Raw genomic sequence first — 27508 nt, 5'->3', positions numbered from 1 at the left:
GACCTGCACTGTATCACTGGTCAAGTCTTTGACCCTCGCAGCCTTAAGCGCCAGCCCACAGACGCTGACTGCTAATAACGGATGGGAACTGTACCGTGAAACTTCAGAGGGAGAAGAAAACAGAGAGAGAAAAAAAAGAGAGTTCATTAACAGTTTGCTAATGTGGCAAGTCCCTGAAAGATGGACCACTGGGACATTTCCATTTTAGTCTTTTCCTCAGGTTTTAATCATGCAATTTCATGCACATCATGAAGCCAGCACTCTCTCCCTGTTCTGAACTGGAACTACCATCTTGTCTTCTCCTCTCACAGCCCTTTAGGCCAGTTAAGCTTTAAGCCTGAGGTATACTTAGTCGTGCACCTGTGTCACACAGTGCATTGTCATTGTTTCTAGCTTGTAGATCCACAAGCTAACGCAATTGAGTATAACTCAGGCTTTCATTATGTGTACTTCATAGATGCGCCACGTTGTCAGTTGTAGATCAGTTATCAGCGAGTGACACCGTCGTATCCAGGCATATAACTTAGGTTTCAGTCAGCGTCTGTGTCTGAGCCTTAGTTAAGCCTAATCAATATTTAGGCTTTAGGTGGTGTTCTCAGTGTTGAAGTGCTCTCTGTAAGTTTGTTATTGTGTACATGGGCCTGTCCTCTATTGAAACTGTGTTCTGATGTATATACTGTAGGTAATATGGCGCTACTCTACCTGTCGACTATAATGACCTCATTAAGGATCCTAGCGTTTTAATTGTTCTCTCTGTGTCTCTGTTCACTAAATACTCTCTTCTCTGAAATGTAGACTGCCTTACTGGCATGAATTACAAGTCTGTATTGCCAAAGCTAATTGTAGAACGACAGTCAAAACATCCAGAAGAACAACTGAATGGTTCCTGTAGTCTTTCACGTATTATCAAAAGGAGGGCATAATTGAGGAATTGCATCAGTTGTTTTCTGTCTCTGTGTCGCTCCTCAATAAACTTCTTCCTCGTCCCCTCATTTGCTTTGTGTCTGGTGTCATCATTGTGGACAAAGGGAGACAAATGTAATATGTTTGACAAATATGACATAATATGTTAGGGAAATAAAAAGCTGGATAGACATGGAGACTCACTGTTAGTGAACAAACACTCTATAGAGTACTATCACAATATAGAGCTATTTCACACATTTTAACTTTAGGCTACACTACCTTTAGTTTAAACAAGATTGACTGAAATCCTAGAATACATTTTAGTATTGTATTATTGACTGTGTAACATTGATGTACTGGAGACAAAACACTACTGATGGAGAAAGGAGAGAGAGAGCACACAGTGAACCATCCCAATCCTTTAGGTCACAATCACACATTTTTAGCAAATGTAAATGTATGTTACTCAGAATAGGGATGCTAGGCTGAATTAGTGGTTCATTTACAAAAATGACACGGTTGGTCGATTTGAAAAAGTATTCAGGAATTGAGGTTCTCTATGGACCCTGAGTCTGCAATAAACATACATTGCCACACTCAGACATACATATGGACACACATAGCTGTGCATAGGAGATGGTGTGCCACCGCTCAAAAATGTGCCAAAAATAATTGCAAACCTATATTATGATGAAGAGCAGAGCCTTATCAACACAAGAGGGAGCTATTGCTATGGGTGGACCATTGATTGTCTCAAACCTTCTTACCACTTTTGTGGTATTCTGCAGATCTTATGTAGTTCAAGAAGACTAGCTGTTGGATACATTTAGCAGTGTCTGCCCACATGCTTTATTGATACTTTTTCCATCTGGGCAGTGGGTGGGGTATGGAATTGTATGGACATAAATAGTTTGCACTGGTCTGGGAAGCTGTTACAACCCAGCAGATGGCAGTAAAGTAACATTATTAATTTATTATGAATACCAAGATCACCGCTGTAAAAAATAAATATAAAAAAAAAAGTCAGCATTAATCTCCACCCATGCAGCCAAATACGAGGCTTGCCTTCAAATAACAAGCCCTTCCAATATTGCTCAATTAAAACTTGCGTTAAAGGACCACTTCACCACTTTTCAACCTATCTTCATATAGGTCCTCACTAATAATCATGATAAAATGGCACGATTTCTTTCTACTCAGTCTGTGTCTCATAGGGCGGCTGTGGACAGTTTAGAAACCGTCTTCCAGTGACATCATCATTAGGCAGATTTAGATTTTCATTATGGTGATAACGATGGCTTCCATTTTCAAATTGCAACTTTTCAGGGCTAGAAAGCCTGCAGTTTCTATTAGCTTGTATTCCCCATCTATGATGTCACTGGAAGACGGTTTCTGAACTGCCTACAGCCCTTCTATGAGACACAGACAGAGTAGAAAGAAATTGCGCCATTTTTTCATGATTATAGTGAGGACCTATTATATGAAGATAGGTTGAAAAGTGGTGAAGTGGTCCTTTAACTTTCCACACAATGCCGGTGGAAGGCTACAGGGTTTCTGTTTACTGCTCAGTGCTCATCAGACCCACATAGAGTATATATACTCTAGTCTAAGGACCCACAGTCCCGCCTACTGTATCCGGTAATTTGCACGCGCGTACACTGATGCGTTTCGGTATCCGTTCCAGACCGGATCTGCAAACCACAAAGTCGAATCGCCCCCCGGTCCGGCTCAGCGTAAACTGCGCAACAGCTCTGCTGCGCTGTGATTGGACGGGGACACCGACGGCGCCTTGTGATTGGACAGCAGGGCACTGACAGTTGTTCGGCAGCTCGAGCGGTCTGACAGGAGAGCACATCACGGCTCATATGAAATGAAACCAAGTGACAGTGCTAGACTTAAATCAGACTTAAATATACTGCCCAGCGGACGACTTATTTATTAAGATACTGTAGTACAACAGTATAACGGGACATTTAACGTTTACCTGGCCTGCCAGTTCGTTGTTCACTACCGAATAGAAAATCCAACCACAAACAGGAATTAGAAGAAGGATTATGTGTGTTCTTGTCATGTAAACACGATGTTCAGTTCGAGGATGTCTGTCCCAACGGGAGGATGATGCCAGCAGCGCTTTGGTGGCGACTTGTTTTAGTGTGGCTGTGTGTACTGGCTTTAGTCTCTCGGTAAGTTTACGAATACACGTATTTATACATTTTATATTATTCCATAATCTATTAGGGAATTACGTTTATTGCGGTAACCTTCTGGCTCACAACACACATACACACAAGTGCAGCTAACATTAGCTAGGCTACGTTAGCCAGAGCTAACGTTGTATTGTATTGCTTGCCATAAAAACAGATCTACAAGTCAACAACGCGTCGCAATGCGCCCGCGTTGTTCACTTGTAGATCTGTTATGTTTTGGCCATCGACACCGTCGTACTACGAAGTATACACGAGGCTTGATGTGGCACCTGATGGGCTGAATTGTGTGATGTGATGCTAGTACGGTGGTGGTGCAACACTTGTAGGTGTTGCACAAAAAGTACATGAATACAAAATAACATGAATCGAAGGTACTTGTATGCAGTATTAAGAGACTATAATAATTAAAAACAATTCAAATTCTCAATTCATTTATTGTACCAGTCATTGTATCAGTTATATAGCAGTTTTTCGTAGTTTTTATATTTCAGAATTCACTTTTTTGTGATATATACATAATATACGTTACCTTTGGATTAGCTTTTTTTTGTTCAATAGCATCGGTTTGTATTTCACAACATCACTGTTCATCATGGTGGTGGTCACCTGTCAATCATAGACCATCAGAGTTTGTGTCATGTCATCTTGTCTGACTGATGCAGAAACTCAGTCAGATGACCTGTGTTACTTGGAAATTGGAATCATGATCGGAGCTCGATCCGTTCCAACAGGTTTCTGAAAGACTGAGAGAGCCAACATAACTGGACTGTAAGCTCTTCTTGATGGCATTAGCAATTGCCAACCAGCAATTTATGTAAAGCTTGATGAGAGAGAGCTGTTGGCTGTGGTACACTATGCTCTCATATCAGTACCGTAAATCTGATGATGTCACAGCAGGTCACTATAGACTTGAGAGAGAGATTAATAGGATGGAGGATGATGATGTTACTGATGATGGGTTTTGAACCAGTATGCTTGATGATACTGAGCAGTGAGCACACTGTCGACCTGACCCTACACATCTTATGCAAGAGTGTTAGTTTGAGATCTTTGTACGTGATGTTGGAGCCGACCTATGTTACATTTATGACTCACAATCAAGTCAGCAGTAGCCCTACTAGTCAGCATGCTTTGAATGTATGTAGTCTCAGTCTGTGAATATGTCCAGGCAGAAATGTAATGGAACTGATTGAGACAGGAAATCAATGGGTAAGGGTAATATGTCGTGATAACCGGATTAACCGCCCATAACAACGTTCCAGGATTCGTTCTGGTTAGATATCATATATCAGATCTGATAGTCATACCTGCTCTTGTGTTTATAATCACGCACGCCTAATGATATAAGGTGTGTGTCTAAAGGATCATGTGACGTGTACAGATACACTCGATCTTTGCTCTGCTCTGATATGATGCATGTTTATCTCTTAAGTTATGTACAGTTGTATAGGAGCATCAAGACATCCACTCTCCTGTTGACTTTCAGTGCCACGCCCCTGCACAGGAGGCGGAGCTATGGCACAGCTGCCAGGCCCGCCCCACACGTCCAGAAGGGAGCTGGAGCTGGTAGTTACTGAGTGCTGCTTGGTTGAGGGAATAAGGGCAGGCAACAACTCCCGTAGGGATGGAAACAATGCTTCCAGTGAATGTTTTGCTCAGTCAGTCACATCTCATCCATATTTCATGGCGATATTGTCTATATCAGGCAGCCAAATGTGCCTGTGTGTGTCTGTGTCACTGTGTTCTATTAACAACCTGTCCTACTTCTGGGTCCCTTTTTATCAGCGGTCTCTAGCTAATTTGGTACTCAAGAGGAAGCAAGATGGATTGGGCTCTAATAATGGTCTGCTGTGGATCTCTGATCATTTGGCCAGTGTGTGATGTCAGTCATCTGTGACGTCAGTGCAATGTCGGTCATCTTCATTTCAACCAGTTTCGATTCGGCCTCCATTGACTAACAGCATGAAATACTTTCTTGACCGGCTCCATTATTTATGCAAGACAAGCCATGCTTTATTACCACCACTTTGTACATTACAGCTGCTGGCTTTTAATTAGGATACAAACTTGAGTGCTGTTTGTTTCACTGTTTATATGACTTGGCCAGCTTTGCGAGACGGACATGCGCCAGCCACACCAGTGGCCAAGCAGACGGCTTAAACGGAAATCCTAAAAGAGGTTCTTGTGAATGGCCCGAGTGTTGACAAGGCCAAGTGCTGGAGTGTGATCTTTAAAACTGGAGCGCTGTACACTCACTGACCTTTATCCTCCAGTTGGAACGTGAGCGTGTTGAATCTTTGTACAGTAGTAGGAATGGGACGATGTTGGATGTCCTGAGTCCTCTAACTCAGGACAGGACTCACGACTGCAATTACAATGGTTTCCAAGAGAGTGTTTAGTGCACTTGAGTATATTTCTCACACCTCTACAAGCACAACTAAAGCCAGACAAAGTGAACATACTAACATTTGTGCACTTCAGTCGTATGTATCTTAAAAGGAACACAATTTGGCACGTATCATTCTCTGGGCCACAAGTCTAGCAGTTCTGTACCACTAAGTTTCACACTTTGACTCAATCAGCCACAATACCAGTTGAAGTTTATTTAATTTAAAAAACATATGCCACAATACCAGTTGAACTTTATTTAATTTAAAAAACAAACAATGCACACAATGTTACTTTTGACTTATTTGTATATTTGTCCTTTTTTATGCACAAGGACCTTTATTACTGTTAATTAATAAGATGACATCTTATTCAGAGCAAGTTACAAGTATGAGATTGAAACTAGACAAAGTGCCCCTCGGGGCACAGGTCAGGTTGAGGCCTCCTGGTGGTGCTATAATGAGCCGATGTGAAAAGGGTGCCAATTGGATAATTTGAGGCATTTTGTTCCAAAAATGTGTTTTGCACGCTGCGTTCATGATTTGAGGCTTTTTGTTGAAAACGGGCCAATCCTGCAAATTTTGAAAGCCAATATTAGCCAATCAGGATTGAATAGGAAATATTGATCAGATCTGTTTTGAGCACATGACTATAGATACACTGTGTAACGATTTGCGGGATTGTTGGACAAAATATGGAGGAGTCTGAGTAATATCAATAAATGTGTTTTACAAAAGTCGCCCTCCTGGTGGCGCTATAACAGGCCGTTCTGGAAAATTTGGGGCAGAGGTTCATCTTTGGCATCTAGGGAGTGTGTGTGCAAAGTTTGGCATCGACTGGGTTAACGCCGGTGCCGGAGATTAGCTGTACACAGACGGACAGACCCACGGACCCACGGACGGAGTGCAAAACATACTCTCTCCCCATGCCTTCGGCCTGGTAGAGACACTAAGCAGAGTACGAATGTCAGCAAAGAAAAATAGTCGCATAGAGAACAATGTTGTAGTGGCTCAAACTAGAAACGAATTTGTGGTCAAAGAAAAAGAAAATATAATATATACTGTACAAAACACATGAGAACAAGCATACTAAACTAGCAACTATCGAACAAAGGTGAGACTGTGGAGGAAAATTGTCAGTCTGCAGTCCTGTGGAGCGTTGGCCAGGGTATTTTAGGGATGGTTGGGACAGTATTCCTAGGCTGGATCATGTCTTGAAAGTATGGGGTTGGCAGGTGCCTTTGGATGTAACAGTCGGCAGTGATGAGGCTATAGCTGTACACAGTTAGCCTCGGTCCCAGGCTTACTTATCTGCGAAAAGAAAAGCCTGGTCACAACCTAAGGCAGAGAAGCAATCGGCGGTTGTATCCTCCGGAACAGCCGTCAAATGTATTTCCCCCGGATACGATATTTTCCAGACCAATCACAACACTTGTTTCATTCGCGGAGAATGTAAACTGATTTGTAAAGCATCAACGATTTCACTTCCGCTAAAATCCCGCAACATCCGCTGATAGTCTTTTCAGCTTAGGTCTTGCCCAGGGTGGTACACAGTAGGTTTCATCATCACTGCCACGTCACTGCTAGTGATTATTGTTGCCACTCCTCCAGGAGTGACCTCAGTTGCAGTGACACCGATTGCTTTCCTGACATTATGTCACAACACACAGACATAGCAGCATGTTACACTGCTAGGAGAAAAGGAGGGATTCTTTGACATATTTTGTCCAAAAACATTTCCCATAAAAGACCAGCACCGATGACATGAGTCACATTGTTTTATTTATCATCTGTTCATGTCTGTGTCACCTTCTTTTCAAGGAGCTTAATTTAATCAAGAAAGGTTTTGGCTTTCTCCCAGTCAAAGTTGGGAGATGCATGACTTCTGCTTTTGTCCTCTTTACCTGACTTTGCAGACACAGATAAGAGAAACTGACCTTATTTAGTGCCATGGCCACCTGCTTTTTCCCATAACTTCATGCCGTGAGCCTGTACAAGACAGCAGGTGTCTACGTTTCATTTATGACCGTTTTCTTCTCGAGGACTATAAAATAACTTATTCCAAATATGTGTTTGTGTGCCAATTTTCTGTCAATATTGTGCAGAATTACCAGATGACCTCTTTTTGCTCAAAGTAAGTCAACGGAACATTCCTACTTGTGACTCTGTCCCGTAGGCATCCCAGCTGTTATGTCGGCTGCACAGAGCAGCTGCAGGATTCCACGTCCCTGCCTGCACAGGACATCGTGTCGGAGGAAGAGCAGAGTGAAAACACTCCGACGGTAAGACCACAAACCACAAATGCAAGGCTCCGTAAATGCTCGACCCCATTCACGTAAACATACTTCAGTTCATTAGGTATTTAATGGTATGTTCAACTACTACCATGGGAGCTCTGGTGTCACGGCAAATGTAATAAAAATGTTTTAGCTGCAAGCAGCGATAAGGCTGCTTGCCTTCAAGACGGAAGGCAATAAGCAATAAGAACAATATGTGTGTGTGTGTGTGTGTGGGGGGGGGGGGGACACTCATACGCTGAGTTGTTGGTACCCGGATTTGAACCCATGACCTTGTGTTCCAAAGGCGGGAGCTCCACCTACTGAACTATCCAGACACAATCAGTTGTTTTGTCGTTAACAGCCAAATTCATGTTTTCACGTACAAACGTCTCTTCAACTGGGATTTCAGATAATGGTCCATAGATTGTGTGTAGAACGTTTCACCCAAATCTCTCAAAGATCCAGGCCGAAAATCAGGTGTATAAGCCTGTTTATAACATGTTTATTTTTCAAACACAGTTATTATATGAGGCGATCTAAAATCCCCCTATGGGGATTACAATGCAAATAAAAAGTACATGAACCTGTGGATTTGCGCCCTCTACCAATATTGACGTCAGACTTCGGTGCTCTATAGTATTTGAATGCAGATGGGTAAGCAGCTTTGGCATGTGGCAGAGTTACATTTCTGCAACTAACTTTCCGCAGGCTGAGGAGAGCCTGGTGTCACATGTCCACTCTCTGTCCGAAGATGAACTCATGACAGCTGGACAGCGGCCAGACGAGGACCTGGACACCCAGGCTTTGGCGGAGGAGGACGAGGACGTGGAACAAGGTCCCGAGGTACAGCGTTGATTGGATTCCAACACGGATGAAACGGTGTAAATCCTGAGCCAAGATCGTGTTGTTGTTCTCACGAAAGCATGCAGTGTGTTTTGACACAGCAATGGGTCCAGATATGATGATATGATTTGTTGTTTTCTTTTAGTTCACCGGAGTAAACGATTAGCTAATCCTCTTTAATACCTTCTTACAGCAGCAACATGGAATGTATAATGAGGAATGTGCAGAATTAGAGGGAGCATAATGGAATGCACAGTGAACTGTACTGTACATCAAGTACACTTATCAATGGTATATACGCCTGTAGCAAGTTGTTGCCGCCAGAAACGTCTGTTGCTTGGGTTTCCTAGACAACCAGATAGACACACAGTTTGATCGTTCAAACACATTTTAATATTATACAGATACACACTGACTGGCAAGCTGTTACAAGCCAGAGTTGATAGACATGCTGCCGTAACAACTAACAAGAGGCCTGGTTTTCTTTCTGAACTGACTAGTAGTGTGATCCATTCTATGCTACGAATTCCCCTACTAATATCTGTATCTGCCTGTTATTGTTCCCCACACATGAATGCTGAATCTAGTAGCCTAGTCCTGCCAGTCGCTATGAATTAAAATAAAATGTGGACATACCAAACAAAATCTATCAAGAAAATACTTTCATGCGATTTCAGTACAATGATGCCCCTGGTTTCCAAGGGACTTATTTTGGGAGCACAGGCTAAATCCATATCCGCCGATTCATTCACTCTAAATTGGATCATCTCTAGGTTGTAAAATTGGAAAACAAGTTGATCCCAGTCTATCCCTGAGTGTGTGGGCATGACTGTTTAATTTATACTGTGTATATCTATTGGGGTGTGCAGTCACACCCAGCTCAGAGTCCAATTAGTTTGGACTCAGGCCACGTGTGAGTGCTTAAATCAGCCATCACCCAGACCACAGCGCCCCGACCCTAACGATTCGGCTATCAGGCGTTTTGTTTTTAAACAGCTTACAGTGAGTCTACGGCGGGGATGGATTTAGACCTGGCCATGGTCCAACTGGCTGGCCAATGGTTCACTTCATCTGTTGTTCGCGGAACAACAGGTGGAGCATTAGGAGGGTGTTAGCTCCAGCAAAGAGGCCAACTACATTTTGACTTCCATATTTCACCAGACAGTGCAATGTGTTTGGGAATGCAACAGTTAATCGAACTAATCACTTATGAATATTAATATTGAAGCTAATATAATTATTATTGAATTTTTTTTTAATAGTTTTCTTTGTCGCATTCCTGAGCCAATAATTACTATGACCGGGTCATCAGTCAATAGTCTCCTATCGGAGACTCCGCTGGTCATCAAATGATTTGCTCAGTAACAAATGACAAACACAAAATCTCCATCAATTCATGGCTTCATGGGGTGTGTAATTGATAGAAAAGAATAATAATTGAGTGAACTGCTCCATTAATAAGATAAAGATATATGGAGGAAATTGAAACTTCCATGCTATTTTTATCACTAAGAAATGTATTTGATTACTTATCAGGCTATGAGAGCAGAGGAGCCAGCTGCAGAGGTGAACCTGGAGACGGAGACGGAGACAGATGATGCAGCAGCAGCAGGTGAGCCAGAGCCAGACACACAACTTCCAGACACTCCTCCTCCCACCATTACTCAGGACCAGCAGCCAGCCGTAACTTCGGAGCCCTCCCCTGCATCCCCTGCATCTTCTGGCGCTGCGGCCGTTACCCCTGACAACGCTACGTCTGACTCTGCAGAGGCCTCCAGCATCTCTGCTCCACAGGACCAAACCCTCAGCAGGTAAGCTGCCATCACAGAGAACCCTTGATGAAAACCCATTAAGCCCTCAGGCCCATTCTACAAAATGTCTGCTAAATAAGTAGTTCTCAAACTATTACGTAATTAAAAATGATTCAAGATTCCTTTTTTCAAGAACACTTTAAAGATAAAAAAATAAAAAAAGTAAATAGCAGATGTACAAGTTTGCAGCGCGGACGATCAATTAACAATGGAGAAAAACATACTATAATGTTCTAAGTTGAATCGGTCTGCTCTGCACAAAACACATGGTCTGCTTTCTCTTTCCAGTGGTTCAGACAATGTTGAGTCTGACATGCCTCCGCCTGAGCCCAGCGACGAACATTTGGCCACGACTGACTGCGAAGCAGGCGAGGCCAACCCTTATGATGATGCAAGGTGGGTACAGTTGGTGACATGCCCTACTGGACGACATAAATAATAATAAATACTGGATTTCGGCAAAGAGAAATCCAGCACACTTCAGCCAGTGGAAGGTAGAAGGGCAGAAGGGCTCATCGGTGCTCTATCTGGGAACCTATCGGCAAAAACATAAGCATAATTGCTGATGTTGTAATCAAATAACAACCGATCTATTGGTCTGGCCCTACTGTGTACCCATACCATCCACACCTGTTATACTGTACAGATCTGGGCGGTACTATAATATGATATAGATATCTCTCTATAGATCTATGTAACACGGTGGAATCTTTCTGTTAATTATCTCCTGCCTTTGTAGTCCTCCGGTGGTCTTGGAGAACACTTCCAACGCTCACATAGCGGGTACCAAGACCCACACAGACCCAGCAATGAGTCCTCCGCCAGCGCGCAGCACAGATAGCCTGGGGGGCAACACATCACACATGCTGAAGGAAAAGGTATGCAGCAGGAATGCGCCCATTTTATCGGCTGTACATTGGTATCAGCCGATACTTGCCTCACTCACTGCCATCGGTGTAAATCGACAAATATAGATGACGTTCACCACCGGTACTAATGTGTAGATAATGCTAATGTGTAAACTGGTCAGTTCGGAATGACAACCTGTTGTGGAAAGCCTGGTGGGGTGAGGTTACAGTACTTGTACACGACGACACCAGGCTCTACATTTGTCAATGGAAGAGTACTATGAACTAGGGAGACACCCTTAACCACTGCAGATGTGCTAGTTATACAGTTGCTATACAGATACAAATGTACAGTTTTATTCATTAGAATTCCGGATTGCAGATTTTATTTATGCCTTTAATGGTTGTTGTTTTTTAAATGCTGAATCATAATGTATACACCTACAGATGTTATACATTTACATTTATATACATGACATACTGTACAGTGTACATACATGTTTTTGTTAATTGTTGACAGGGTTTGAGTCCTCCCGTGGCTGCAGAAACAGATTCCAGCACTGGTAGCAAGGACCCGGAGGACAACCCCACGTTTGATGAGTGGAAGAGAAAAGTAATGGAGGAGGTGGAGAATGAGAAGAGTAAGTTTATGCACCAGCTTTATTTTTTATTTGTATGTGAAGCTCCAGAGTATCAAATCAAACTTATTTTTTTGCATTAGGACAGCAAATGTTTTTTTTGTTGTTTTTTTTTATTTATATTTTTTGTCCCACGATTTTGTAACCCATTTTTCACCCCTGTGTCAATCATCCTGTGATGCGATCCTGGGCTCTACACACCCTCCGCCAACCTAGGGAGAGCAACGGACTTAACTCATGCTTCCTTCATGCTTGAGTGTCCAAGTTGCTCCTTTACACCTGACAGGGGGGAGTTTCCCTGGTTGGACGTAGCGCGTGGAAGGAGCACGTTATTCCAACCAGTTCCTTTCCCCTCCATCAGGCGTCCCGGCTGGCCAGGGGGAGGCAGTTTAGAGACCAGGATTACTGCATGTTTTTGTGAGGGTACCTACCCTAGGGGACACGGAGAGAACATGTAAACTCCACACAGAAAGGCCCTTTCGCCAACCCCGCCTTCGGGTATGGGCACTGATGACGCGGAGGAGGAAACACGCCGCCAGCACCCACAGCGCCCCGAGCGGGAATCGAACCCAGGACCTTCTAGCTGTGAGGCGACAGCACTACCAACTGTGCCACCGTGCCCCTCAGGACAGCAAATGTTGATGATCATCTTAGTAAACATTCTATCGATTGCTTTTTTTTATCACCCGTATATCGACAAATTGATTGAGCTATTTGTCACTATGTGATGTTTTGTCGTGCAAAAATAGTGAATATAGCCAATCTATACAAGCTCACAACGCCTTTACCATTTCTTAATTTTAATAAATTATTGTCAATTGATTAATTTGATTAAGGCCGTTTTCACACCCAAAGTTCACTTAGAAGGTCCGGAACAAGGACCAAGGACCAAATATTTGCATTTAGATTTCGGTCCGTTTGGTGTTCACACTGGACTTTGTAAAGCGTACCAAATATGTAAACAAATGACACGTGGACATGTTAAGCGAACCAAATAGTGAAAAAAAGAAAAGAGGTCGCATCGAAGGCTTCGTCATAACTTTGCGTGGTGGCGGCGGCACATGCTTACAATAAACAGATCTACAATGGTACATCATGTACCATACCGTACATACCATTCCGTGTCGATAACTTGTACATCTGTTATTTTTGCGCACGTGAACCTCGTACGCTGCCATTAAATTTGCGCTGCGCCTCGACATATATGCGTCTACTATTAAAATCAGACAGCTATAGCTGTCATATCAATAGTGATCCCCGTAAAAAATACATGCTTTTAGAACTAATTATTAATGCAGCCTCACAACTGCCGACGGCTATTTTGGCTATCGTCCTGTATTTGGTCCTCTATAAAGTCCGAATGCATTAACACGGAAGCGAACCGAGTCCGGCCTTTTTTAGTGGACCATGGTTCGTTTCTTTGATCCACACCAGAGTTCGGATGCACGTTCACACCAACCGAACCAAAGGGGTAAGCGGACCATGGTTTGTTTTAAACGAACCAAACATGTCCGGTGTGAAAGTACCCTAACTGTTGCACCCCTACACCAGTGTTCTTAAATGATTGTGTGAGCTTGAACGCATCATCTTTCTGTTGCATTTTCACCGGGTGGTTTTTCATCTGTGCTGGTGTCAATTCCGCTGCTCATCAGGGTGTGAAAATAACACTTTGCACAACCTAATGCTGGTCCATTTTGACTGGCTGGTATATTTTGTCTATACAAGCAGCCACTTGAACATTTAACCAACCATCACTCAAGGATCTTGTTTGGTTTTATAATGCCTTTTTGGCTTTTAGAATAGAGCCAAAGTGGCTTTTGTAATCCATCAGCCACTATGGCGTCTGACAATTTGATTTTGTGCACCGTTGCCTTTGCTGTAGTTGGCTGAAAGCAACTCGAAGTTTAAGTGAATATTCCGAATGAATGTGTATAAAAGTGATTTAGAGAAATCCATTGTTTCCTGTGTTTTCTGTGTCTCCATAGCTCAGGCTACTCATACTTCTTCCAATGGGGCTTCTGTTCCTGTGAAGAAAGTTCAGAAGAACTTTAACAACAACTACGCATCAGTGGAGTGTGGTGCCAAGATCCTGGGCTCCAACCCAGAGGCAAAGGTACACCTCATACTACTGTACGCTTCACAGTGACAATATCAACCACATAGTTTAAGAAACGGTTGAAAATCGATTTTTAGAAACTTTTCTCTTAGTTGATTATCTGAATAGAACGCTGTGGGAATTGCCTTTTAAAACTTTGATTGAGCTATTTATGTATTATAGATGGCATAAATCGTATTTACTTTTACATTATTTATAGCACAGTCATATTCCCATAATTCTCCCTCTGTTGTGGAGTTTTATCAGGTTTTATTGGTATTTTGCATGTAAAGCGCTTTCATTAGGGAAATGATTAATGTTACATTTGAATAATTATGAGTGATTTGTTTTTACACAGAGCACCTCAGCCATACTAATGGAAAACATGGACATGTACATGCTAAATCCTTGCAGCAATAAGATATGGTATGTAATGTACTGTATATACATTTCTACATACTGTAGTGCTACACAATTATGGCTGAAATGATCATTGTGATTATCTTTACATAATTTGTACTTAATATTACTATTACAGTTACAGTTATTATGAACAGCTATTGATAATTGTGATTTCTGGTGGTAGATTGTTGTTTTTATAAATACTTCTCTTTTTCCAAATGGTATGTAACGGCGTGTGTAATTGTATTGTTCCTGTAAGTGTAGATGATTTGTAAAATGTTCTCGTTGTTGTTAACCTTGGGTAATCGTCAGGAGACATGATGGGCAAGGTAAACAGCTGTGAAACTACTTTTAACTTTCAGTTAAACCATATTTTTCTCACTCAGGTTCATCATTGAGCTCTGTGAGCCCATCCAGTTGAAGCAGTTGGACATCGCTAACTTTGAACTGTTCTCTTCAACCCCCAAAGACTTCCTGGTGTCCATCAGTGACAGGTCAGCGCTGCTGCTACTGTTTAAGAAAATTGCTGTTACTGTACATTGAAAAACACAGAGCATCACACGACACGGTCATGTTTGTTTAACCTTTACGGGAAGGGTAGGGGAGTATTTTAAAGTCCCTGGGGGAAAGTTAACTGCTTTTACGGCTTCACCCAGCAGAGTGCTCAGATGAGCGCACAGGGGCATTTGGATTCCATAGAAGCCGGCATGTCTTACAGTATATGTCTATATGGAAGAATGTTGTGCAGCGAAAATAGCCAATCTGCAAGCTCCAATCTGCTCACCTTGTAGATGAGCTATTTCCGGTTATTAATTTAAGATTAGAGCTTTTGAAGTGATAAAACTAGCAATATGTTCAGAAACATCTTCCATGAAATCTTAATAGTCTCAGATATTTCATATAAAAGCAAACGTTAAAGCCTCAGTCTGTGATTTGTTCACCTGGTGGAACAGCAGGAACAATTATGTTACTAAAACATAATCATTTTACATAGTGTGTTACTTGTTTAGGAATCAGTGCTAGCGTGGCGGACTCCTTTCATAAAGTTTCACAAATCGCACATTAGGACTTGGTCATACAAACATTTCCAGACGTGACATTTTATGTTGCTTTAATCCATGCATGCTCTGTCATATTAACTCAGATATCCAACCAACAAGTGGCTAAAGCTGGGGACCTTTCACGGCAGGGACGAACGCACAGTGCAGAGCTTCCCTTTGGACGAACATCTGTACGCCAAATATGTCAAGGTGTGTGCACAGAAATCCATCGGGTGCCCTTACAAAATCCTGTCTTTTTTTTTTTAACCTTTATTCTGTACTTGAGTAGAGTACATACAACAAATCACTGTAATAAATGGTTTGGGAAAGTAGAGGTCTCTTAGCAGGGCTGCTTGTGTATGCTGGCTGATTCTATGCTATGGTCCACATGGGCAATAAACCAGTGTGCTCACACTCAGAAGTACTGTACATGGTTAGGACAGAATGTACAGAACACTGCAGCTACAGTATGGGAGAGGTTGGCAGATCTCTTGCTTTGTTTCCATAGCATCTTGAATCTAAACCAGCATATACATTTCGAGGTCCTGTTGAACAAATGCATGTTTATATCCCTTAAATTTATTATCTCTTTCTCCCTCTCTCTTCTCTCTTGTTTCCCTTTTGCATCAGATGTTCACCAAGTACATAAAGGTTAGCCCTCTTTTCTCGTAGAGGTTTGTGGATGAGTGAGTTCAGTAGAGAAGGTGGAGGGAAATGAGCTGTGCAACCGAGTGCAGTTAACAGTCACTGATAGACCATTTAGCTTTATCGCTGTAAATTAAATAAAATTAGGGCTGCAGCTATCGATTATTTTCGATTATTCTATTGATAATTTTTTCGATTAATGCAATAATCATGAAGCGTGTAAAAAAATTGTAAATGTAAACGAATCGACACAAAGATTCTACTTGATTCTTAATTGACTAAAATGATTAACCACTTGAGCCATATATTTGTACAACAGTGTTATGCAAAAATGGCAATCTACAACGCAAGCTCACAACATGTTGCATAATTGCATTGTGACGTGTTGTGAACTTCTAGATCAGCATTTTCTTTTTGCTATTTTAATTTAAAATTTAAATTGATTAAATAGATAGATACGTTTGATTAACCGCTGCACCTGTGAAATAAAGGCAGTATGTCCTTTCAATTCCAGCTGTATATGAATCACAGGTTGTACTGTATGTGGTTGCTCACTGCTACTGCCCTCTTTCATCTACAGTACTAACTGAGACACAGTGTTTTTTCTACTCACCAAACTATAGCTTTGCACTTTGCACATACAGTAACGTGATTAATGCTGCATATGCTGAGTGGTGTGGCACATCATGAAAGAAAAAAAGTAGCATGTCTTCAGTACAGTGTGCGAATAAAACAAATGTCTTTCAGGTGGAGCTGATATCTCATTTCGGCTCTGAGCATTTCTGTCCCCTCAGTCTCATAAGGTAAGCCAACAGTAAGGTAACAGTGGCAACACTTTGAATCATGGCTGTGAGTTTATGACAAGTCAGCACAAGGTGCAGCACCTTCCCACCAGGAACCTTATAGTGCAGTGTCTCCCTGAATCCCCGCTCAAGTTTCACACAACTTTCAGAAAAGGATGTCAAATGTTATGCAATAGTGCGCAATTGCTGCTGGTGACATTATCTTACCCTCAGCCGCTCCCCTACACTGTAGCAGTGCACTGTGCCCTGAAGGAGACCTTACTGTACTGTTGCTGGACTTGGCACGTCTGCTTATGGGGGCAGGGGGCAACATACGCCTGCAGCATATTTTCAAATGTACAGTCCAGCCACTCCCCCTTAGCCTACATAGAACATAGAGTACAGTTGTCTTTTTATTGCAGATGGATCACATTTAAACAAACGGCAAACTAGCACATGTTGTACCCCAGCATGCTGTCATAAAGAATCTTACCACACAATGTACCCCAACATGCTAAAGAATCCTAGTACACAATGTACCCCAACATGCTAAAGAATCCTAGTACACAATGTACCCCAACATGCTAAAGAATCCTAGTACACAATGTACCCCAACATGCTGTTATAAAGAATCCTAGTACACAATGTACCCCAACATGCTAAAGAATCCTAGTACACAATGTACCCCAACATGCTAAAGAATCCTAGCACACAATGTACCCCAACATGATAAAGAATCCTAGCTCATAATGTACCCCAACACTGCTGTTATAATCAAGACGGAAACTGTATGTTATTTCCATGAAAGCCTACCAAATGTTTTTGAATACTCAGGATTATGTATGGCATTACTAGGGATTATATATTCTACACCGGGATTCTGCAGTGGAGTGTCATTGTTAAATCATTTTTAACAATGACACGCAACCGTTGGTTTGTCAAGATGGTTAGGTTGATATGTGGGTGAAGAACTCCTCATGTTCAGCTGGCGGGACCCAAGATAGCGGGGTGGGGGTGGGGGTAGGGTGGGGCCACTGCCCATTCATTGACTTCCATACTTGCATCACAAACCTTTTAATGCCATTCAAATCTGCCCTCTGGTGGCCAGTGGAGATTTTACAGAAATTGAATTACACTGTCAGTTTTAGTGTACAGTACATGTTGCACTGCTACCCTAGCCTTACTTGGAGACGGATCCCCATAATGTGCTGTTAACCAGGGTGTTTGGGACCAGCATGGTGGAGGAATATGAAGAGATAGCAGACCCCTCGGAGAGAGCAGAGGATCCGGATGATGACCTTGGTGAGAGCACTATAGTTTGCTCATTGTTTATTTATTTATGTACTTTGTTTAAGCAGTAAAGCAGTCTCTTACAAGTGTGAACTGGCCAAGAGAAGAGGCAAATACATGTTACACAGTTCTGCCAGTAACAACAAATACAGGACAATATGTTAATAACAATGAATGACAGACATATATCATCTGTAAAACAGTGCCCACTACCTAGGTAGCTCAAGGAGAAACAGAATCTAACAAAGTGACCAATAAAAAACTAATATAATACTCAGATTTTGTTGGGGGTACGACATAGTACAGCCAAGTATTTGATCTGAGACTAGTTCAAATTTAGAACAAATGTAAGATGGGAGATTACAGAGACTGGCCGCTTTGTGAATGAGAGTATACCAATGTAGCTAGTATAGTAAGAAGTACAGTGATGAGTCCTGAAGTGGAATTGGTAATAAACCTGTGTGCAGGATGAAAAAGTGGATCAAGTTTATCCAGTGTTGAGGAACAGGCAATAGACGGTATCGCCATAGACGAGCTGTGAGAGGAAGAGGCCAGGCTGTGACCAGCTATTTTTGAGAGGCAGGGGAAAAATTGGGACTTATGCAGTGTAGCATGGAGGCATTGCCCTAATGCTTAATACAGTAACACAGAAGACTTGCATTTAGCGGTAATGACCAGGCTCTACATTTCTCTGGGAATGGCAAGGTCGCTGATTCATCCCTTGTTTCACACTTGTCAAAGTGTCCCTGAACAAGCACTTAACACCTAACTGCACCCATGGCACTGTACAAATTGCAATAATAATAATAGCTATTATTATTGCAATTTGATAGAAATTTGATAGACATTTTATAGAAACCACTGCCCCTATTGGTTAGGGTAGGTAATTGCAGAGGACAAATTTCATGTATGTGCAAAGCAGCCAAAGGGGACAAAATTATTATTATTGTCCTTACAGATTACCCTCCTGGCTATGTACATGGTGAGATCAAGTCTTCCAAGAATCTGATTGGATCAGCCAAAGGTAAGTCCCTTGTACTATCGTCTAAATGTGGATAATATTGGTAATTAAAATATAGAATACGTATTTATGATCCCATAGCTGGGAGTTGGTAAAGCGTAACCCAAGTTTCTCTTGTCCGCACAGATGCCATTTTGAACATGGTGAACACCGCCGCCGCCGCTGTTCTCGGGGGCAGTTCGGAAATGCAAGGTATGTCTGACACTCCAAGAATGACAACTATGAACAATGTTAACCATAAGGGATTTTCTGTAAACGTATTATAGAATGTGGTTCCCTCTAAATTCAGATGTATTTTGATTTGATTCATCGTTCCTAAAATTGCTCTGAAAGTGATCCCAATTATATTGTTCACCACTGTCAATTATAACTGTGGTGTGGATTCCACTTGATTTAGCACTGGTTGTCAAACCATTACATTTAATTACGGTTCCATTTGGTTCCATTTGTACACTCAGAGTTACAGACCCTGTAAGGGTCTCAACAGTAACACCCATTACCACACAAGTGTCATTCAGGCACAAATCATCTGGATTGAACATACAGTATGAATACAGATTTGTACAATTCTTTACCTTTTACAGTAACAATTTATGTTGTTTCTTTCTCTTCCCGGCTTTCTGAAGGGAATGCATCATTTCAGGAAGTGAACATGACTGAGCCACCGCTGCAAACTGATGCCAACACAGAAGCTGCTGGAGCCGCTACAACCATCGCCCCCATGTGAGTAGCATATGTCTCTGGAAGACATCGCCAGAAACTAGACAGTCTAGACAGACTGAAAAATACTATGGAATTCTTAAATGTAATAGATATATTTTAATGAACGTATGAAATATAATCTCCTTATATAAGCATCACTTCATTTCACTGCATCTTCAGGGTAAATTAAAATCTCAGGTGGAAGCTCTGTTGCTTCCAGTTCTAGTAGAGAGAGAGAGAGATGCACCACTCGGTTCACACAGGTGTGATTTTTTTGCTAACGGCAGCTTTAATGTCCGGGTAGGTCAGTTGGTAGAGCTCTTGGACTCTTGCACATTGTAACAGATAGACTCTCACGTTTCTCGACTGATAACGACGACAAGCCTGTCCGACCTACTTACTTAGCTTTGAGGTTTTGTTAAATGTACAGTACTACTTTCTTGGAGTCTTCAATGTGCTGTGCTTCATTTGCCTTCTCTAGGCCTGATGCAGAAGAGGCAGAGATCCTTGTAGACTCTGATTTCCCTGCAACTGAAGCCCCCCCGCCGGACCTCCCTACTCCAGAGTTACCTTTCACTGAGTCCACTGAGCTTGAGCTCCCTCCAGTGGAGGACAGTATTGTCACCCCTTTGCCAGCAGACGAGGATGAGTCGATCAGCACTACCATCACCCTTCTGGGTGAGGAAGAGGATGAGGATGAAGAGTCGAAGGAGGAGAGGGAGGCCAAGGAGAAGCGACAGCATCAAAGTTCGGACTGCTGTGGACCACTTTCATTCTCCTCCCAGCCCTCTTCTACTTTCTGCTCTTGTTCGTCTTCTCTCGAGGATTATCTCATGCAGAAGTGTTCCACCCGGCTGTCCAAGCAAAGGAAACCGCAAATCCCGGAGAGCAACGCAACAATTACTCATCACCCCTACCTCCCTTCATTGAAGCTACCCTTATCACCTACCGTCAGCCAGGTAACACAACCGCCGCACACTGAAATAAACCAACCCCAGGACAAGGAGCTTGACCCTGGGTCGGCTGAGACCGCGGCCAGTCCCTCGGAGGTGCCACTTATTCCAGGAAACGTCACCGAGCCTCAGACAGGGTCTGTGTCTGAGTCTCCCGTGTTGGAGCCCAGTCAAACATCAAGCCTCCCCAAACCCAGCGCCACAGAGTCCCCCACTGCCAAGTCCACCCCTGCTGCCCAGCTACCCCAGCATTCATCCAAAGGCCTGCCCAAGGAACTGAGCCCTGACAGGAGCCAGGATGAGCAGGCTGCGGAGAGGCAGGGAGGGACTACAGTCTCTCCAAGTGTCTCAGTCCCCGTCACTGACAGAACCAGTGGCAGCGCCACAGTGGAACACGTCTCTGTGCCCCCGACAGACGACAAGCCTAAGATGGATTTCGGGCAATCTGGACAAGATCCCCCCTCCCAGGAAACAGAGTCCGCAGTACAAGCTCACACTCCCCAGCCCAGCACCGCTTCAGAACAGCAGCCTGTCCCTCCAGCCACACCTGAGAACGGTAGCCCTGCCCCCGAGGAACTTCTCCCAGCTCCACCCACCGCCTCAGAGCTTGACCCCTCCGAAGGCCTGTCTGCCACCGCAACAGAATCCAAAGTGGTCGATGATCTCATGGAGGACATGATCTTCACCTCGACCAACGGTCATCTGCCTCGCCCTTCCTCTACCTCTCCTCCCTCCTCTTCCTTCTCCCCCACTCACTCGGAGTTCTACTCCGAGCTCCACAACATGACGGAGCAAGGGAACGGCAACCAGGTGCACGGCTCCAGCCTGAAGGAGTCCGTGTTCATGAGACTCAACAATAGGATCAAGGCTCTTGAGATGAACATGTCACTCAGTGGTCGCTACCTGGAACAGCTCAGCCAGAGGTGAGGAGAGAGACACACACACACACACACACACACACTGACACACACACACACACACTATGTACTGTAGTGCTGTATATTACTGACCAAGAAATTGCATTAATATCAGTCATGCTGTTTGTTCATGCAACGTTTAAGACTTGCAAGGAGCAGAAATTGGGCAGAAGTCTTGGGCAGAAGTCTTGATTATTTTACAAAAATATTGTGAACTAAATTTTTGGTAACACTTTACTTTAAGGTACATACCTCATTAGCCATGAATTGATTGATTGTGAACATAATTATTAAGTGACAGAAGATGTGGTGCCAATTGTCGACTGTAATGAAACTGCATTGGTGCAAAAATAACCATTTTTCTGACGTTTAATTCAAGGTATCGAAAGCAGATGGAGGAGATGCAGAAGGCTTTCAACAAAACCATCATTAAACTGCAAAACACAGCCAGGATGGCAGAGGAGCAGGTGAGCGCCGGAGGCAAACACGTTAATTTAAAAAGATGAAGTTGATTGTATTTAAATACTAGATAATTTCCCCATAAGTACCTGAGAACCAGTTGCTTACAACAAGGGTCATGAAAAATGTCCACAGAGACGTAATTGGCGTCCCACATGAAACCCAGCGACTGTTTGCGAGACACTGATGGATTTCCACCAAAACCAGGCTACAATTACTGTAGCTTAACGTTAGAGTCATAAATGTTCCACCATCTATCATTGCTGTACGTTCGTTTACATTTTTCCCACTTGCGTGTGATCAGTCCAGATGACTGATTTACTAACCAACCCTGCCCTCCCCCTTCCCCCAGGACCTGCGACAGACGGAGTCCATCCAGTTCTTGCAGGGCCAGTTGGAGAACATCACACAACTAGTTCTCAACCTGTCTGTCAGGGTCAGCCAGCTACAGAACGATGTATGTACAGTATATCTGTATATAATATATTATACAGTAATGCCTATATCCAGGATGTGTTCAGGCCAGGAGACAAAATTAAGAGGCCATTTGAACCACATAAACACTGGTGTCCCTGTTTTGGGCAAGTACAGTAGCTGCAACATGCTCTATGCCTGGGAAAGACACAGGTTTATTAAGAAATATATGATGGGGTCCCTGCCCGAAATGCATTTTTTTATTGTGTGATAAATATGAATGAATGTACTGGTCTCACTTGTGAAGAGCATGTTTTAGACTAAAAAGGTACCACAAACTGGTGTCATTAAACCCAGCTACCTACATAATCTATCCTTTTTAATTTGGAAGCAATCTGGGAACCCATTGGCAAAACAAAGGAAAAACAGCGCCCTCTTTTTTTCATTGACGTCTCGAGAGACTCATTTGGAAGTGACACTGTAATTTTGATCTCATTATTATTTAGCCGATCGCTAAAATGGATCGCTTGTCTTGCAGGTGTCTGACAGACAGAGTTATCTGCTGGCGTCTCTCACACTGTGTCTGTTCCTGGGGCTGATCCTGTGTGCCAACCGCTGCGGCGCCGCTGCAGACATCGAACCACCCGCTCTGCTGGCAGAGCCGGAGCCCCCGGAAGAACCCAGGAGCTACAGCAGCTGTGAGAGGTGAGACCGATCTGTGCTTAGATGTCATGCGCCAAACATTGCTGATCTACACCCTTGCACGCGTTGTGACTGTGAGCTTGTAGATTGACTGTTTTTGAAGTGTCTGTTTTCTAAAACTTCTAATCAATATGAAGTGTTTCAAATAGATTAGAATTGATTTTGCAGTATTTGCATCTCGTAAATATATCGGTAAAAGCATCGACGGTAATCGCCAAAACTTAATAGTGGAGTTAATTAAAATTGGGATCCAAGGGGGACAGACACATCTGTGATATGATTACCATGACAAAGGCAGGAGGGCCTGTTTGAAATGAGCGATGGGTAGCTGTTGGGAGTTTTATAGCACGTATACTGCGTCAATAGGGACATTCGACAAGATTACCATCGTAGTTAAATCTCAGAGGAATCTCGCAAAAGCCTTCAAACGTTTTAACAGATGTGATATGACTCTTCTCGTCCTCTAACATTAATTAAAATTTCCCCAACAGGCAGTTTGCCTCGTGTGACGATACATGGTTGAAGAGGCGAGCGTCTTATCCGCTGCTGCATTCTGATTCAATGCAGATCCCTACCACTGAAGGTAAGTCACTTCTTTGTGCCATGGTGTCAGTGCAATATTTGTATGTATTTCTACTTGCTAATGCATGAGAAATATAACTAATATATCTGTGTCTATTGTTTCTTGTTGCCCAGGTCCAGAATCTCTGCCCACAGTGGAGACACAGAGGTTTTCTCCAGCGAACAGAAAGGTGTGGACGGTACCTACAAAAATGTGAATGTGGTGCGTTTGGGAGAAGCACCGACTTAGAGATATCTAACTTATATAGCGACTGTGTGCTCTTTGTGACCTGGGAGTTGTAGAGGATGAGTTTCATTTTGTTTTCTACTGTCCACTATACCATGATTTAAGAACCGTTTTATTTGAAAAAATTCAGGATAAGAACCCAGATCTGTTTTGAATGTCTGAGTGTTTTATGTTAAATTGGTTGTTCAGTAATGAAGTTTTTGTTTTTGGAAAATTCATAGAGAAGGCATGGCAGTTACGTTGGAGAACGATGTATCCATGAGTAACTGCCTATTTGTGTATATGTATTATTATATATGTACAATTTTGTGAGTGTCTTGTAAGCCCGTGCGGGCTGGGCATCTTATGATGTAGGACACTTTAATAAAAACTATCTATCTATCTATCTATCTAAACATGAAGAACTTTCACATTGCCATTTCTGTCTGTCTTTCCTTCCTTTACAGAAGCGACGTGCCAAGGTGAAATCCAGAGAGGGAGTGGAGACCCTGAAAGCCTCCTTGCCTACTCCAGAGCTGGCCAACGGTTTCACTGTCTGTAATGGCCTGCCACACGCAGCATACCCGGCCCATCGGTTACTTCACCCAGCCTTTAAAGACTCACCCTCGGAGGGTAGCTCATCCTCATCGCACTCGGACGACGCCTCCTTCTGCGGCATCACCACGATGGCCACAGCTTGCACGCGGCTCTGTGATGGCCTCCCGCTGCCCAGGACCAAGGCGGAGAAGCGGGCCTTGAGACGCAGGCGTCCAAAGCCCGGCCCCTCTGTGGTGAACTTGCTTCAGGCCCAGCGGAGGGACAAGATGGATTACATGCCCGTCCCCACCAGCACCATGCCGGACCTCGGGAGCAGGAGCAATGAGCTGAGCTCTGGAACATGTGGGGTGAACGCTGCCCTCTCAGGTCCTGCCTGATAAAACACTGCTCTCCCTCACCGACTGTAAAACTCTCCTAAAAGGAGGGTGGATGTTATTTCCTGTATGCACAGGACAGCTTGAAGCATTGATGCAAGACAATCCCATCACTGTTTGCTTTCATTTAATTCAATCCATGTTCTTTTGTTGAAATCTTCTCTTCAGGCTTTTATATTTGTGACACTTCAAGTTCAAAATGAATCAAGTTTTTCCAATCCTACCATTAAAGTCTTCCTTTGTCTCATGGCAAACAAACATGTCTCATTCTGTGGAATTTCATAAAGAGAATATCATGCCATTTTATGCTAGAAATCACTTAAGTGTTTAAACTTGACATCATGGGTTGAGATAATTCTACCTTTTTGTCTCATGGCGAACGTGTCTCATTCTGTGAAATTTCATAAAGAGAATAACATGCCATTTTATGTTAGTGTGTCTAAACTTGACAACATGGGTTGAGATACTGTAAGGCTAAAACATACCATTTGGGTGCTTGATGGCTCAGCTAGTGAGTACACAGATCATTATGCTCAAGCATAAGGTCCTGGATTTGAATTCGACCATCTTTTCTCATGTCTATTCTCTTCGTCCATGGATTCCTGTCTCCTGTTTTGAAATAACGCATAAAATGCAAAGAATAATTTGCACCCTGTAAAATGATAGAATTATGTTGTGTACTTGCTTCAGAGCCCACAGATGGACAGCACTATATTATTTATGGCACTCAAGCATGATGAGAAAGTAGCCTACTAAAGTTATATATCTACCTGCAAAATTATAGTTGGCATTTGTGGGCCAACTAAAACACTTTGTTTGAAATAGACACTCATGCTTTCCAAGGTGTGACTTGGGCTGGGAGGAGGAGTATAGGACTAAGGCCCTATATGTCCTCTCTGGGGGGGGTGTACTACCTGTGAGTGGGTAGTGTTTGCTGATGAATGAATATCAACATCCTAATACATCCTGATACTGGGGACTTATGACATGCCAATTCCTGCTGTCAAAATATGACCCCCCAGTCAAAAAACACTTTGTTTGAAATAGACACTCATGCTTTCCAATGTGTGATTTGGGCTGGGAGGAGGAGTAGAACTAAGGGCCGATTCATACTCCTATTTTACCACTGTTTTGGTGCTGTAGCGCCGAAATTATATATATATATATATGTGAGTGGGGAGTGTTGGCTGATGAATGAATATCAACATCCTGATAATGGGGGGTCATATTATGACAGGCAATTATTATATCAGCAATGACTCATGCTTTCCAAGGTGTGATTTGGGCTGGGAGGAGGAGTAGGACAAGGCCCTATACGTCCTCTCTTGCCATTTGTGCTTATAAGTGACTTTGGCTTTGGGCTTGTTTTTCTGTGAACCCCAGAAACATTAGACAATCCTCCAATCATGTCTGACCTGCCGGCTGCCGTATAGTTTATTTGCTTGTTTCTCTCGCAAAATCTGGCAACACTTTAAATTCCTTGGTGAACATTAGAAGAAGACGTCATCAAACTGGCGACCTCGAGCCTCGTCACGTGACCTGTCACCTGTGGTGTTTACCGTGTTTATAAAAATGTATCACGATTCACGAAATGGAAAAGAGAAGGAACTATCAAGAAAATGTAAGCTCGTTTGGTGTATTAAACAATCTAATTCTAATTGACTTAAGCTGGTGCAATTGTGCAAGCATGCAGAAAGGTGACATGTTTTGCAATTAAACTTGTATAATTAGGTCACTATAAGGCCAGTCTTCAACGTTTTTCAGCCCAGGGAGGGAGGACCCCTTAGCTGAGAGATATAATATGAAGCAGGGACCCCCACTACATATTGTATAATTATGCAGATTAAACCTTTTCCTAGACACAGTAGCTTCATAGATTGTCAGAGACCTTTGTTTGACAGCACTGTCAGTCACCAGTGTTTGATTAATGTACGTATTTTCAGACAGTTGATTGATTGATTAAATACAAATAAAGTACAGAAGAGTAGGCCTACATTTGAATAGAAATACTGAGGGCACGTGTGCAAGTGCCAATTTTTGGGGGTGATCTTTTTGTGGGTTCCGTCCCTTTTGTGTCATTTCATGTCATTGGACAGTAGAATAACTTAAATAAGCAATACGTTCTCATTAAAGTCTGAAACTAAAACGTCTTGAAGGGCCGTCTTATTGGCCCCCCACATGGCATGCCCAATATCCATGGCCCTGGATGATATTGCACAGGATTTATTTTTATTGTGAAAATGTAATGTTTCTGTAGGACAAAGTTTGTGGAGACACACTAAAAGCTGGACATAGGAGGAAAAAAGGTTCCTCCTATCACACAAATATTTGGTCCCCCCCCAACTGTGAGGACCCGGCCCCTAGGGCCCCCGGACCCCCTGTTGAAGACCCTGTAGGCTATTAGTCAGTGAATCTTATTACTATTTCTCTTCCTCAAAATAAAAATGC

General features: G+C 42.9%; 1 protein-coding gene across 4 annotated transcripts; it reads left to right on the top strand.

Annotated features, from left to right (window-relative positions):
- The first annotated feature begins 2777 nt into the window (after positions 1–2777).
- Positions 2778–25632, top strand: LOC310870881 (SUN domain-containing ossification factor). Of its 4 annotated transcripts, none has more exons than XM_083782233.1 (24): positions 2778–3089; positions 7677–7782; positions 8488–8622; positions 10159–10433; positions 10722–10829; positions 11173–11311; positions 11802–11922; positions 13905–14032; positions 14373–14440; positions 14803–14910; positions 15561–15666; positions 16087–16107; positions 16849–16904; positions 18103–18185; positions 19132–19197; positions 19321–19386; positions 19821–19917; positions 20378–21772; positions 22146–22233; positions 22578–22682; positions 23178–23344; positions 23833–23924; positions 24038–24102; positions 24596–25632. In XM_083782233.1, the coding sequence occupies exons 1-24, from the start codon at positions 3022–3024 to the stop codon at positions 25061–25063; spliced, it is 4131 nt and encodes a 1376-aa protein (XP_083638359.1). In that variant the 5' UTR covers positions 2778–3021; the 3' UTR covers positions 25064–25632. The 4 variants fall into 4 exon arrangements, with proteins under 4 accessions (XP_083638359.1, XP_083638360.1, XP_083638362.1 ...); XM_083782234.1 differs by having other exon boundaries at positions 24038–24093; positions 24596–25631; XM_083782236.1 differs by having other exon boundaries at positions 24038–24125; positions 24596–24734.
- Positions 25633–27508: the final 1876 nt, after the last annotated feature.

The sequence above is a fragment of the Protomyctophum parallelum genome (assembly GCF_964188405.1).
Source record: "Protomyctophum parallelum genome assembly, chromosome: 14".
Classification (NCBI taxonomy): Eukaryota; Metazoa; Chordata; class Actinopteri; order Myctophiformes; family Myctophidae; genus Protomyctophum; species Protomyctophum parallelum.
The sequence above is the reverse complement of the archived record's forward strand: the minus strand, read 5'-3'. Positions and strand labels throughout refer to the sequence as shown.